General features: G+C 46.2%; 1 protein-coding gene and 1 pseudogene across 2 annotated transcripts; one reads left to right on the top strand and one right to left on the bottom strand.

Moving 5' to 3' along the window:
- The first annotated feature begins 959 nt into the window (after nt 1–959).
- On the top strand, nt 960–10,246 carry NOLC1 (nucleolar and coiled-body phosphoprotein 1). Of its 2 annotated transcripts, none has more exons than XM_057736581.1 (13): nt 960–1,120; nt 3,123–3,178; nt 3,293–3,432; nt 3,529–3,665; nt 4,073–4,238; nt 5,652–5,791; nt 5,922–6,054; nt 6,371–6,499; nt 6,884–6,994; nt 7,087–7,731; nt 7,913–8,019; nt 8,198–8,290; nt 8,469–10,246. In XM_057736581.1, the coding sequence occupies exons 1-13, from the start codon at nt 1,001–1,003 to the stop codon at nt 8,625–8,627; spliced, it is 2,136 nt and encodes a 711-aa protein (XP_057592564.1). In that variant the 5' UTR covers nt 960–1,000; the 3' UTR covers nt 8,628–10,246. The 2 variants fall into 2 exon arrangements, with proteins under 2 accessions (XP_057592564.1, XP_057592563.1); XM_057736580.1 differs by having other exon boundaries at nt 3,290–3,432; nt 8,469–10,245.
- On the bottom strand, nt 4,949–5,645 carry LOC130854012 (ubiquitin-40S ribosomal protein S27a-like; annotated as a pseudogene).
- Nucleotides 10,247–15,524: the final 5,278 nt, after the last annotated feature.

Genomic DNA, 15,524 nt, shown 5'->3' with positions numbered 1-15,524 from the left:
TGGATCCTTACCTCCCTGAGGGGCATAAATGGGAAATAGTCAAGGGGTAGTGGCTAGGACTGAAGGGACTGATGTCTGCTAATGTGAACTGAAATATAGAACTTGGAATTAACTTGGTAGGCCTGGGCATTGATTGATAAATTTGAGTACTCATGACAAAGGGAGAGACAGTTGAGGGGTGTTCTAGTTCTTCCATAGGAAGGGTTCACAGTGTGGACTGTGACCCAGTAGGGAGGTTATTTTCAGGATTATAAATTTGAAGAGTTTGCTGCTGACACTCAGGTTTGGTGCACAACCCCCTTTTCCCTTCACGGAGCTGAGCAGGGCTGTGTAAGTAAGAGGAAAGGGTGGTCTCGGGCAAATCATGATTGAGGTAGGAGCAGTTTTGAAGGTCAGCACCTTACTACTACCACGGATAATCTGAAGGGTCCTCTGAAATGGAGGTGGGAGCGCAGAGGTTGGGGTGGTATTTTGAGAAAGGGCTTCCCAGGGTGTTGGTGGCAGTGAAGATGAAGAGTGGAAGTCCGCTGGCAGCGTGAATAGGGGAGGTTGGGAGATCATGTGACCAAGTTTAGAGAATTCAAGGTCAGCTCGGCCCGCTGGCCCACTCATTACTCTGGCTTCCGAATGCCTGGGACGCGAGTAACCGCTGCACTGAGAAAAGGTGTCTCCAGCAGAAAGGCACGGCGCTGGAGGTCCGAAGTTTTCCCGCCGCGGCCGAGGGCGTAACCCCTTACGTCAGGACTCCGCCCTCAAAAAGCAGAACGGCGGGCTCCGCCCTTACCAAGATGGCGACACTCGTGGGGCTGGAAAGCGTTCCTAGATTTCGCCTTTACCCTGTCTCCGGGGTGGGGGCGGGGCTGCTCTGCGGAGTGCGCCCGCCCCTTCCGCCTTGCCCCGCGCGGCGCGATGGCGTCACACCGGCCCGTCCCTACCCCTCCTCTTCCGGCTTCCTGAGTCGTGTGCGCCGGCCACGGTAGTGACGCGTATTGCCGGGAGGATGGCGGACGCCGGCTTACGCCGCGTGGTTCCCAGCGACCTGTATCCCCTCGTGCTCGGCTTTCTGCGCGATAACCAGCTCTCGGACGTGGCCAATAAGTTTGCCAAGGCAACAGGCGCTGTGAGTCCGGGGCTTGGATCATGGGCTGGGGTGGGATGACCGCAGGGCTCCGGGCCCTGACATGCTTAGGTTTCCAGGTAGGGAGGTCTGTGGGGTCCGCCAGCCCAGTGTCTGCCAGGCCTTTGTGCTGAGCTCTCGGCACTGGCCGGAAAGCCTGGAGTCTCGGCATTCCTTCCACGATGTCTCACTACATGCTGCTGAGCCTTGTTTTTTTCTGCTGAGGTGAGGTGGTGGCAGCGTGGGACCCTCGTGGCCTAGGTCACGTGGCTGGTGGAGCGCGGCGAGGCGGGAGCGCCGTGTTCCACCGGAGGCATTGGAGGCTCCTAGTTCCCTCTTTGGGCTTTACGTTGGTTGATGCCTAGCGTCATTTGACTTTAACTCTCAATCGAATGTACCCGGGACTCAAAGATAAATAAAATTACTTTAGAAATAAAGAAGACTGGCGTTTTTGTTATTAAAGAACAGGATTGAGCCTCATAGCTGTACCAAGCAGGCATAGGTGGTAGCTTGAATCTTTGACTTCTGGCATCAAACAAGTTTAGGTTTGGGAACAGCCTTTGCCATTTTTAAAATGTACGATCCAGGCAGCTTGCTTAACGTCTCTGAATCTGTTCTACTTGTATGGGATGTCATCATCCACTTTGTAGGATTTTTGTGAGTTTCAGTAACATGGTATATACAGAGTGGCTATACCGGTGCCTGGTGCTCAGGAAGTATCAGTGAGTGAAAGCTGTTATCTTAGTTATGGTACCTTAGGATGAACTAAGAACAAGTAAAAGGACGATGACCAGGAATATGAAAGGTTTGGAATCTACATTTCAGGGAAAGCAGACGTGACTGCATGAGAAAACACCTTGAGGGTTAAGTGGAGTGGTATGGTAGTCCTTAGCGGTCTTAGGCTTTAACTGAGAAGATAGGCTTGTTCTTTGTGGTAGAATCAGGCTACACAAGTTGAGAGTCAGATCAGCACAGAAAGGGCTTCCTTAAGCTCGGATAGGCTATCATGTGATCTGATACAGCTGCTTTCATATTGGAACTGTTTTGAATTGACTGTTAGGGAGGCTGCAGAGAGTGTTTCCACCATGGGTTGGATAGAATTGGGCCTTTCAGAATCAAATCTTTTTTATGTGACAAAAACTAATCTTTGTAGAGGGCTTACTAAGGGCCAGATGCTGTTTCCAGATGCTAAGCCCCTTAGATGCATTATCTCTTATCCTCTCAACAACTTAATAAGATGTGTAGTATTAACTATCTTATAGGGAAGAAAACAGTCTCAGATTAAGTGATTTGCTCAGGGTCACACATTAATAACTGGCAGAGGTGAGTTTCACTTCTACTCATCTAACTCTGAGCCTGTATTGTATATACTGTAATGCCTTGCTGTTTTTTTGGGCACCTGCTTATAATCCATAATCAGTGTAGTTAATAGCTGAATGCAATTCTGTGCTAAATATGTAACAGATTTTTACTAGTGTTCTCTTGGAGGTTGGTTTCCAATGATTTGGAATTATAAACCACGTTGCAGTAAACATCCTCCTGTATAGATGTTTGTTTCGTGGGTAAAGATAAATTCCTGGATAGGACACTGCTAGAGTAAAGGGAATGCATGTTTTTTTTTGTTTTGTTTTGTTTTTTTCTTTAGGCGCATGGGCTTAGTTGCTCCGCGGCATGTGGGATCTTCCTGGAGCAGGGATCGAACCCGCATCCCCTGCATTGGCAGGTGGATTCTTAACCACTGCGCTACCTAGGAAGCCCAAGGGAATGCATGTTTTAAAAGGCTTTGATAAATAGGATTGACAGGTGGGGCAATAGATGGTGCCAGAAAAATTGGGAAATACATAAATAGAATGTTTTTCTCCTAATTTATGCAAGTAGGAGAAGTCTTACAGAGATGCAACATTTGTATCAAATATAGCAGGTATAATGAGAGAATAACACAAAATTTGAACGCTCATAGAATAACCAGGATAAAACTTTCTTACCCTGCTCTCTTCTGTTACAGACCCAGCAGGATGCCAATGCCTCTTCCCTCTTGGACATCTATAGTTTCTGGCTCAAGTAAGTCTTCTCTTTGCCGTTGTGGCTGTTTTCTCCCCCCAAGTAGGCTGGGCTGTGTTCTTTGGTTTGGGAAGGTCCTGATTCCTCAGAAGTTAGCCTAATCTACCTCAGTAGGTCCACCAAGGCCCCAAAACGGAAGTTACAGGCAAACGGACCAGTGGCTAAGAAGGCTAAGAAGAAGACTTCATCCAGTGACAGCAGTGAGGACACCAGTGAGGAGGAAAAAGCCCAAGGACCTCCAGCTAAGAAAGCTGGTAAGGCCCAGCAGGGAGTTGTGGCTCCAAGAAAGGGATTTGTAGCCTGCCTGTACTAAATGGGTGATTCTTATTGGGATCTGTACTTTTGTTCAGCTGTACCTGCCAAGTGGGCCAGTCTGCCTCAGCATCCTGGAAAGCCTGCAGTTAAAGCATCAGAGAGCAGCAGCAGCAGCAGTGAAGAATCCAGTGATGATGAGGAGGAGGAGGACAAACAGAAAAAACCTGTCCAGGTTTGCAGCTCTGGGAAGGAAAGGGATTGCTAAGGGATTGGAAAGAAGAAACTAAAATCTTGGCTTTTAGCTTGCTGGTGGTAGGTATACAACAGATGATTACAGGGTCTTTTAGAGAGGTTGTAGAAGTATGAGATTTGGAAAGGATTATGTGAGGTTGAAGTTGAGCCCTGAATCTAGAGGAAATTTAACCCATTCTGCATCCCTGTCAGTACTGGGTTTCTCTGGGACACTGTCAAGGACCCAAGAGTGAGAGAATATGTTTTGTGGACAGGTACAGGGAGCTTTAGACAGGGAATGGCAGAGACAAGGCCTAAAAAAGGGGCACCTAGGAAGCTTTCTACCTTAGGATGCTCTTTGGGTGCCCTGAAACTTGCTGATTCTCCTGGTTGTGTGTTTTCTCACAGAAGGGACTTAAGCCCAAAGCCAAGACAGTCAAAGCTCCTCCCAAGAAGGCTGAGAGCTCTGATTCTGATTCTGACTCAAGCTCAGAGGATGAGGCACCAAAGAACCAAAAGCCAAAGACAACACCTGTGGCAGCTAAAGCTCAGGCTAAAGCCCCAGCCAAACCAGGTACTGTTTCTGTTCCTAAGAGGCTGGGCTGGGGACTAGGTTGCTCTTTTTAAGTTCCTTATTGGGATATAATTGCTTTACACTGTTGTGCCAGTTTTTGAGGTACACCAAAGTGAATCAACTGTATTTATACATATATCCCCATATCCCCTCCCTCCCTTCTGCAACTCCCTCCCACCCTCCCTATCCTGGCCTGCTAAGTCATCACCCATCATCAAGTTTGTCTCCCTATGTTATGCAGTAACTTCCCACTAGCTATCTATTTTACATGTGGTAGTGTGTATATGCCAATGCTACTCTCTCAGTTCATCCCAGCTTCCCCTTCCCCCCACCCCACCACCCGCACCGTGTCATTTTTTTTAAAAAGAAACTTTTCACTAATAAGTAAAAAGTTTTGTAATTAGGAACTAGTAACTACGGGAATAGTCTATGATGAGTGAAAACATGTTTTAAAGACTTCAGAGGGCATAGTCAGGTGACTTGCATCATATAATTTTTTGGAAGACAGGTTCATTCCTGAAGTTGGGCAAGAAATTCATCCTTTGATGTAGTAAACCATAGTGTTCTCCTTCGTGCTTCCTCCAAAGGCAAGAGAATTGGCAGACTCCTAAGTTCCAAGCTAATAGGAAGGAGGTTTTTATGGCCCTTTAATGTCCTGATATTCTTTTCTGCTGTTCATTAGTTTATGTCTTTTATTAACCAATATACAATTACTTGTCTTCTGGTTTGTTGAAACAACAGGTCAGACATTTGCCACGATAATGTCTGTCAAAGTGGCTGCCCGTAAAAACCCCAGCTCCACGTTCATCTGAGGGGGCACTCCTGACTCCTGGCGAAGGCGACTGATTTTGCCATTCTCACCCGCCTTTCAGGACAGCCAGCTTAGCCTTCTTTCTCTCTTTTTTTTTTGGCTCACGGGCTTCGTTGCTCCGTGGCATGTGGGATCTTCCTGGAGCAGGGATCGAACCCGTGTCCTCTGCATTGGCAGGCGGATTCTCAACCACTGCGCCACCTGGGAAGCCCTAGCCTTCTTTCTCTTATGCTTGCTCTTCTTGGGAGTGGTGTAAGACTTCTTCCTTTTCTTAGCACCACCACGAAGTCTCAACACGAGATGAAGAGTGGACTCCTTTTGAATGTTGTAATCATAGACTACATTCATAGACCAGACAAAGTATGGTCATCTTCCCAGTTGCTTGCCAGCAAAGATCCGTCTTTGATGGTCAGGAGGAATTCCTTCTTTATCCTGGATCTTGGCCTTTACGTTTTCTCTTGTATCTGAGGATTCAGCCTTGAGAGTGATGGTCTTCCCTGTCAGGGTCTTCATGAAAATCTGCATCTTGGTGGCAGTGCCACTGCAGATGGCGGATCTGAAAGCTGTCTTTATACTTGCTTACGTTATTTCTTTTTCCTTAGGTAAACCAGCTCGGCCAGCACCTAAAGTAGTCAACGGCAAAGCAGCTAGTAGTAATAGCAGCAGTAGTAGTAGCAGTAGCAGCAGCAGCAGCAGCAGTGGTGATTCAGAGGAGGAGAAGGCAGCAGCTGTCTCTAAAAAAGTATGGGCCTTCATTTCTACCAGGGAATAGGGGACTGGGGATGGAGGTGGGGCAGGGGGTTCTCCATTTCTTGAAAGAATTGGTTGGGTCAGCATTTTCCTGTGGTAATTGATTTTCCTGTGTGATGCAGACTGTACCTAAAAAGCAAGTTGTGGCCAAGGCCCCAGTGAAAGCAGCTGCCGCTCCTGCCCAAAAGAGTTCTAGCAGTGAGGACTCCTCCAGTGAGGAGGAGGAGAAGAAAAAGCCCGTGAAGAAAAAACCAGGTGACTGGACATGGGGAGTCAAGCTGCACAGCTGTGACCAGGGCCCAGTGGCAGGAGGACCTCTGCAGTCACCACGTGGACCTTGGCACGTGACGGCTAGCTTCTCCCAGAGAAAAGAGAAAGCCACGTTGCCTTTTATGACCTAGACTCAGGAATGGCATGCCATCATCTCTGCCATAGTCTGTTTGTTAGAAATGAGTCACTAATCCTAGCCCACCCTCAAAGAAAAGGGAATTAAGCTCCATTTCTAGAAGGAAGCTGTATCAAAGAATTTGTGTACATACTTTAAAACCACCACACTGTCCCTTTTAAACAGGTCCCTATAGTTCAGTACCCCCGCCTTCTGTTCCCCCATCCAAGAAGTCCCTTGGAACTCAGGCTCCCAAGAAAGCTGCAGAGAAGCAGCAGCCTGTGGAGAGCAGCGAGGACAGCAGCGACGAGTCTGGTGAGTTGTCACCTGTGGTGAGTGGATCTGGGGAGTGTATGAGGAGTAAGGAAGGAAATGCTTCTGTCCCTTCGGCTTTTCTCTGAAGCAAGACAGGGCTAAGGCTCTGTGTGGGTCTTCGCATCCTTCTTTTTTTTTTTATTTCTTCTTTCTTTTTCTTTTTTTTTTTTTTTTTTTTGATTTCTTTTTCTTTTTTTTCTTTTGGCTGCACTGCGTGGCTTGTAGGGTCTCTGTTCCCTGACCAGGGATTGAACCCGGGCCACAGCAGTGAAAGCCCGGAATCCTAACCACTAGGCCACCAAGGAAGTCCCCGAATCCTTCTTTTTATTGCCTCTGGTTGGGTTGGGACTCTGGACCTAGCCTAATGCCATAGGTTCTCTCCAGGTTCAAGTTCTGAGGAAGAAAAGAAACCGTCAGCTAAGGCAGTCATCTCCAAAGCAACTACTAAACCAGCTCCAGCTAAGAAGGCAGCAGAAAGCTCTTCAGACAGCTCAGGTAAGGAATAGGAGGCCCTCAGAGCAGTGGGAGCTCCAAGGGCTCCCCTCAGTCCTGTTTTGGGAGCTCTTCACTCTGTTCTCGTTGTCTAGACTCCGACAGTTCTGAGGATGAAGCTCTTGCCAAGCCAGCCAGTACCACCAAGAATTCCTCAAGTAAGCCAGCTGCCACTCCCAAGCAGTCTACAGCAAAGCCAGCCACAACTTCCAAGCAGCCTGCAGGCAGTGGCCAGAAGCCTCTGACCAGAAAGGCTGATAGCAGCTCCAGCGAGGAGGAGAGCAGTTCTAGTGAGGAGGAGAAGACAGAGAAGACTGTAGCCACCCCTAAGTCCAAGGTGATGGCCAAAGCAGCTCCATCTTTGCCTGCCAAGCAGGCCTCTCAGGGTGGTGGGGACAGCAGCTCTGATTCAGACAGCTCCAGCAGCGAGGGAGAGGAGGAAGAGAAGACGCCTAAACCCCCAGCTAAAAAGAAGCCACAGAAGGCAGCGGGAGCTGTAGCCCCTTCCACACCAGCCTCTGTGAAGAAAGCAAAAGCCGAGAGGAGCAGCAGTTCTTCCTCTGATGACTCCAGTGAGGAGGAGGAGGAAGAGGAGAAGCCCAAGGGCAAGGGCATTCCAAGACCACAAACCCCCAAGGCCAATGGCACCTCTGCACTGACTGCCCAGAATGGAAAAGCGGACAGGGACAGCAACGAGGAGGAGGACAAGAAAAAGGCAGCAGTGGCAGTTGCTAAGCCAGGTCTGTATCCAAAGAACCTGCCTCATGCGTTTATCCCCCAAATCAGGATGGGCTCTCCTCTTGGGGGATGGGGTAGGGAGCCGAGGCCCATGACTGTCTTCCCGTTAGTTGGAGGCCCTCAGTGTGGGACCCTGGGAGGAGGAACAGGAAGCTGGTCTGAGTTTGGCTTTTTGTTTTGTAGGTTCAGGAAAGAAGTGGAAGCAGAATGAGGCTGCTAAGGAGGCAGAGACTCCTCCAGGCAAGAAGATAAAGGCCCAGACCCCCAACACATTTCCTAAAAGGAAGAAAGTAAGTTGTCTTATTTTCCTCTCCGGGGCCAGCGTTTAGAGTAGAAAGAAAAATCGCGGATCATCTTGACAGCTCTTTGCCTGGCCTGGCACACGTGGTTGTGTGTGTAGCTCCGCAGGGCTTTTCTGTTACATGACCACTCCATCCTGAATTTCCTGCTTGCTGCATTCTTCCCCAGGGAGAGCGAAGGGGATCCTCCCCATTCCGAAGGATCAGGGAGGAGGAGATCGAGGTGGATGCTCGAGTGGCAGACAATTCCTTTGATGCCAAGGTGAGGAGAGAGAGAGAGTCTCCACCATTCTTAAGGGGGTGGCGCAGGAGAGGGGATAGCTTTTGGTTCTGGTAGGTAGGAGGTTCTCTGGGTTCGGGTTGCCTGGTGCAGGGAGAAGAAAGTGACAGGGCCCTAGGATTGTCCTTCTGTGTGCTAACCATCTCTCTCTACTCACCAGCGAGGTGCAGCCGGAGACTGGGGGGAGCGAGCCAATCAAGTTTTGAAGTTCACCAAAGGCAAATCCTTCCGGCATGAGAAAACGAAGAAGAAGCGGGGCAGCTACCGGGGAGGCTCCATCTCTGTCCAAGTCAATTCCATTAAGTTTGACAGCGAGTGACCGTGGGCCACCCGTGGCACAGCAGGGGTGATGATCTGAGACCACTCACTTTCCCTAGGGGATGTGAGACCCCTCAGCTCCATCAGGGGAGGGTCTTGGTGAGGAGAGCAGTTTAGAGTAGGTCTGAAGACTTTGCATCATAACATCCTCTAAGGTCCTTTTCTGTGTTCGAGGTTTTGTACAGATTTGCTTTTGAGTGTTGGGTAGCAAGGACAAGGTAAGGGGAGTGTTCTTTTTTAAAAAAAATTGTTTTAGTTGTTCCCTCTTCCTGTTCTGTGGAAGACCTCATACTGACAAATTTGTATATTTTGTATTAAATCATTTCCTATTGATTTTTGTTGTGGTTTTCAGAGGTGGGTTCCCACGGATTAACATCTTAGCTGTCTCCCAAGACGTGGTAAAGGCCACATGTAGGAATTTTTGTAATTGGAGAACTCTGCCTATGGGAGTGCTCGTGTCCACATTTCATCCCTCCTACCCCTCAGAGCCCTGGTGAGGGGCAGTTAAGAATGGTTAATGTATGTATCTGTTAAGCATGAACTATGTACTCATTCATGGGGTCTAAGACTGAAGTTTTCAGACAGTATGGACTTACCCACTTTGGGGGATAAAATTTACTGTCTGTTTCAGGCAAAATTCTGGTGTGGTATGAATGCTGTGGGGTCAGTCTGAATATTTTGTTTTCTGTAATTTTATTATTACATAATGTTTGCAATATATGTTTTCTAATTTGGAAGCATAAACTTTTTTATTGTTCAAAGACAATTTTTGATTGGCTTGACCCTTAATAGCGTTGAGTACTAAATTGAGGGCTACATCTTCTCATTTTTTTACATTTTAGGGAACAAAATAGCATTAATTTAATCTGAAAAGCACATATTGGTATTTCTGTTTTGGTAGCAGTGGTGATAGAAAATTAGTTTCACTAACTCCTACATGGTTGGGAATCACTGATCAAGAAAGTGAAAGAAGAAAACCTGTAATTAAAAACCTCAGTCCTCAGTAGGAATTAGGTTACACTAGTCAGGTGACTTTATAGGTAATCTATAAATGGAGGATGAGAAGCTTTATGAAGCATTTTATCTGGTAGTACTTGAGTTAGAGTGGGGTTGGGAGAGCATCCTACCAGGATTATTGTGTCTTGTAGTTGGTACATGGGAGTAGCTAATGTGCCCCCTTCAGAACCTTGACTGTCAGTAACAGTAAAAAACCAGTGAGCAGAGACATATGACCCTTAGGCCAAGCAGGCTGATTGTAAAGCTGTAGGAGATGACTATTGGCAGTGCTCAGCCAGGGCAGGATGGGGCTGGGCTGTCCCTATGTTGGGAAAGTGTGCCCTAGCTTTTTGGATGGGGTGTAACTTAAGGTTAGCCTTCCCTTGTTTGGGTTCCAAGTAACCTGATAACCTGGTTTTCTGTGAACTGCCTCTAGGAAGAAAATGTGCTCTCTTCATGCTGACATAACATATTCAGTCTGCATGGTAAAAGTTCCACATCTTACTACAAAATAATAAACTGGCTGGTTTATGTGTCTTGGGAGTTTTTTTAATGTGAGTCCAAAGCCCTTTCACCTCCTACTTAGAACAACTTGGGTGCCAGTTAGAGGGCTAGGGTCCAGACCTATGGGTTTACTGTGCAGCCTTCTTGACTATACCTTGTCTCATGATGCTTTGTCCAGGCAATAGTCCAGCCTGTGTGTAGTCTAAATTGGGGATTAGCAATATGGCCCATGGGCCACATCTGGCCCATGGCTTGTTTTTGTGTTGCTTAGGAGCTAAGAATGGCTTTTACGTTTTTTAAAGGGCTTAAAAAAAGAACATGTGACAGACTTTATGTGACCACAAAGGGTACAATGTTTACTATCTGGCCTTTAGTTCACTAAGCCCTGGCCTAAATCAGTGATTTCACAGCACTGGCTGAAAATTAGAATTATCTGGGGATCTTTTAAAAACACCGATACCCAGGGACCCACCTGCTGAGCGGTTGATCAGATCCTGGTGCTCTCTGGTGGATTCTGGGAGTTGAGATTGTTTAAAGCTTGCAGGTGGTTCTGAAGGGCAATCAAGCTGAAGACCACTAATCGGAGAGTATTTGAGAAGAAATGAGTTGGTAATTCTTCCTTCCTCCCATTATGCTTTCATTTTCAAAGGTACTTGTTTAATAGTATGAAGTAAAATTTAAATTTCCATTTTATCCCTGTTTTCTGGGACTTGATTCTTATCTCTTTCCAGAGAGTTTCTCTGTGTGTACTACTACATGCATCCTCTCCCCTTTCTCCTCACACATGCGGAATAGCTTGCTATATGCAGTGTTTCATAACTTTGGAGCTCATTTTGAATGACTGCATGGTACCCGATTGTATGGGTAGCGTAAATTCGTTTCAGTAGTACCCTACTGGTAACTGTTTAGATTGTTTTAGTATTTTGTTGTTATAAATAGTGCCACGGTGGATATTTTATACATGAGACTGAGTATTTGTGTGGGTATTTTTTTTTTTTAATTTATTGGCTGCATTGGGTCTTCATTGCTGCATGTAGTCTGTCTCTAGTTGCGGAGAGTAGGAGCTACTCTTCGTTGTGGTGTATGGGGCTTCTCATTGTGGTGGCTTCTCGTTGCAGAGCATGGGCTCTAGGCGCGAAGGCTTCAGTAGTTGTGACACGTGGGCTCTAGAGCACCGGCTCAGTAGTTGTGGCACACAGGCTTAGTTGTTCTGCAGCATGTGGGATCTTCCTGGATCAGGGCTCGAATCCGTGTCCCCTGCATGGGCAGGCAGATTCTTAACCACTGCCAGCAGGGAAGCCCCTGTGTGGGTATTTTTATAGGAAATATTCTAAGAGTAATTGTTGAGTCAAAGGATATGTACATTTAACGTTTGTTCATCCTTGCCCTCCAAAACCATTGTACCAACTTGTAGTTCCAACAACACTTTACAAAAGTACTTCTTTGCTTCCCTTCTTGCCAGCACTTAACCAAATTGATCTTTGCCACTTGGATAAATGAAAACTGTGGTAAAAACCATAACATTAAAATTGCCATCTTAACCACTTTTAAGTGTATAGTTCAGTAGTTTAAAATACATTGACATTGTTCTGCAACAGATCGCTGTGATTTTGACTACTTTAGATATTTCACATGAGTGGAATCATGTCTTTGTCCTTTTGTGACTGGCTTATTTCACTTACCATAATGTCCTCAAAGTTTAGCCATGTTGTAGCATGTGGCAGGATCTCCCTTTCCAAGGCTGCATTATATTCCATTGTATGTACATACCACATTTAATTTATCCATTTCATTGTTTAGTTTCAGGGACCTGAATTCCCACCTACTGCTGATGGGTTATGCAGTGTTACTGAAATCCACATGTTAAGTGAATCAAACACATGACAGCTCATGCCCCTCTGCAGTGTACCTCATGTGGACATAAGGCAGGAGACTTTCCAACATCCTTTTGTGGCTCTATGTTTCACAAGTTATATCCTCACTCACCCAAACCTGTTAGGTAGATATTAACTAGATGGTGTCTCAACCTTACTATTTGGGGCCATGTAATTCTTTCTTGTGGAGCAATATCCTGTGTGTTGTAGCATGTGTAGCAGCACCCCTCAGTTTAGACAACCAAAAATGGCTCCAGGTATTGCCAAATACCCCCATGAGGCAGAGTGGCCCCTAGTTGAGAACCACTGGGGTTTATTATTTGCTTAGGGTTGATAAAACTGCAGCTTAGTGGCACATTGAGACAAGAACCCAGGTCTCTCTAAAAATTGATCTACCTGTATTCAACATTATTTTAGTGCCTACTATGTACCAGCCATAGAACTCCCTGAGAGCTCAGTGTCTAATAGGGCAAGTCAAGAGATGGGAATAGTTATGTAGACCATGCTGAGTCCTGTCACCAAGGGCCAGTGTAGCACCCCCAAGGAGACAAGCAAGAAAAGACTTGACTGGACTTCCCTGGTGGCACAACGGTTGAGAATCCACCTGCCAATGCAGGGGACACAGGTTCGATCCTTGGTCTGGGAAGATTCCACATGCCGTGGAGTAACTAAGCCCGTGTGCTCTAGAGCCTGTGTGCTGTAACTACTGAAGCCTGCGTGCCTAGAGCCTGTGCTCTGCAACAAGAAGCCACCTCAGTGAGAAGCCCACGCACTGCAATGAAGAGTAACCCGCACTCACTGCAACTAGAGGAAAGCCTGCACGCAGCAAAAGACCCAATGCAGCCATAAATAAATAAATATTTTTTAAAAAAGAACTTTTAACTGACCTTGGCCCAGGATTCTGAAGAGAATAGCTGCCAGGTGTGAAGAAGGCACAATACTGTGCAAGGAAGAGGAAATGTTTCCAGTGGGAGAAGAAAGCCTTTAGGATGGATTAGGTGGAGGGTGTGTGGTAAGTGGGGGCAAGATAATTCTGTCTGACTGAGGATTAATAGCAATGGCCTTTTGTACCCAGTCAGGAGTTAGTACTTTATTTTGTTCACCTGTGTTTGGGGATTGCTAGTCCAATGCAACTCTCCTGGCACTAAATACAGCTGCAGGGGAGGCAAAGTCCTTACTGACAACTGAGTTCTCATCCCCTGCCCCATGCAAAGCTGGCTTAAGCTGTCTGCAGTTACTGAAGAGGCCAATAGGTGGGGCTCTTGCACACTGCGGAGAGCTGGACTCTAGTTGAAGCATGGTATTGTCTTATCCCACTTACGTTCAACAAACTCAGAAAACCTGCTCTGAGCCTTTGGATACAGAGATGAATAAGACACAGGCCCTCATCTGAGGACCCTTGGTTCTGGAGAGTGGAGAGGAGAGTCTGTCCTGGTTATCTGTAAGAGGTCATCTGTTACCTGAAAGCCAGCAATGGGCAACATGGCTCATAGAGGAACCTTGATGTTCACCATGGAACTCCCAACTTTCCCTTCAGGTCCCACAGGGCACTGGAATTTCTGTAAGGGGGACCCACTGCTTGTGGAAACTGCAGACCTGTGTCCTTCCTAGGCCTGGGAGTTCAGCAGCCCTGGTGCTCTCCTGTCTCCCCTCCTCTCCCAGCAGGATTGAGGAGAACAAATGCCAGGCCTCCATCTTCAAAGTCCGTTGGAGAGTAGGGGGAGTACAGAGTATTTCAATCAATTAGCCTGTCAGACATGGAAATTCATCCATTCAGCAAATATGAGTGCTCCCTGTATGCCAGGCACATACTTTGTGAGAGATGTTGAGGACACAATCGTAAGTGAACAGACACAGTTCCAGCAACCAGTTTACCCATTCTAGTGAGGGGCAAAGATATGAATGCACACAAATAAGTGTGTAAATATAAACTTCAGTGCAATGGAAAGTTGCAAAGAGCGACAAGCACACGTAAACGGGAAAGTAGCCCGTGAGTGGTGAGACTGCCTCACAGACTGGGTAACCATGTAATTTATCGTCTAAACTGGAATACTTTTTTTTTAAGGTTTTTTTTTTTTTATGTGGACCATTTTTAAAGTCTTAATTTGTTACAATATTGCTTCTTTTTATGTTTTGATTTTTTGGCCACAAGGCATGTGGGATCTTAGCTCCCTGTCTAGGGATCAAACCCACACCCCACCCCCTGCATTGGAAGGCGAAGTCTTAACCACTGGACTGCCAGGGAAGTCCTGAAGTATTTTTTATAATATTCTAATGGGAAAGGCTTTTCTAGGCATGATATTAAGCCCATAAGCCCCAAAGAGGGAAAAGACAGATAAGTTTGACTACAGAAATATGTAGGACATATTTCTGGGGGTGAAAAAGTTAAAAGACAGAAGATGTACAGGGAGAAGCATAGGCCTGGCAAAGGATCATTTCCCTATCATACAAAGAAATCTTAAGAGAAAAAAACAGACCACACAAAATTGGGTAAAAGGCATGAATAGATAGCAGAAAATGAAATTAAAAGAACCAATATAAAAAGATGGTAAACCACACTAATACTTAAATAAACAGAAATTGACACATATTGGTAGGTCGTTTTTACCTACTAGTTTGGTAAAGACATAAAAGATTAGTGCAACCCAGTAAGGGAGCGAGGAAATAAGTATTCTTATACATTGTTGGTAAATATGCAAGTTGATACCTTTTTTGTTTTTTGGCTGCCTTGTGCATCTTGTGGGAACTTCTCCAACCAGGGATTGAATCTGGGCCACAGCAGGCAAGTTAGTACTTTTTAGGGAGGGCAATTTAGCAACATCTTTTGAAATTTTAAATTTTATGCCCTTTGTCCTAATTATTCAATTTCTAGAAGTGTTCTAGAGAATTACTTACACGAGTGGAAAATTATTTACCACAGTCAATGCTGGACTTCCCTGGTGGAGCAGTGGTTAAGAATCTGCCTGACAATGCAGGAGGACATGGGTTGGAGCCCTGGTCCGGGAAGATCCCACATGCCGCAGAGCAACTAAGCCCGTGTGCCACAGCTACTGAACCCGTGTGCTACAATTACTGAAGCCCGAGTGCCTAGAGCCCGGGCACTGCAACAAAAGAAGCCACTGCAATGAGAAGCCCACACACTGCAATGAGGAGTAGCCCCTGCTCACTGCAACTAGAGAAAGACCATGTGCAGCAATGAAGATCCAACACAGCCAATAAATAAATAAATTTATAAAAAAAAAAAAGTCAATGCTGTACTAACCAGAAAGGGACACTAAGCACTTGCTTAGCACACCAGCAGAGCAAGGGTAGTAAAATAAGGAAGAGAAAACCTTTTTTTGAAATAACTTGATAGTTGATATTCTAAAACAGTGTTGAGTAAATCATCTTGAGAAAAAAGTAACTTTGCTGGAATTTTTTTTTTTTTTTTGGCTGCACTGCCTGGCTTGTGGGATCTTAGCTCCCTGACCAGGGATCAAACGCAGGCCCTTGGCAGTGAGAGTGAGGAGTTCTAACCACTGGAC

This window comes from Hippopotamus amphibius, chromosome 5, assembly GCF_030028045.1.
Source record: "Hippopotamus amphibius kiboko isolate mHipAmp2 chromosome 5, mHipAmp2.hap2, whole genome shotgun sequence".
Lineage (NCBI taxonomy): Eukaryota > Metazoa > Chordata > Mammalia > Artiodactyla > Hippopotamidae > Hippopotamus > Hippopotamus amphibius.
Note: the sequence above shows the minus strand (reverse complement) of the source record. Positions and strands in the feature narration are given on the sequence as shown.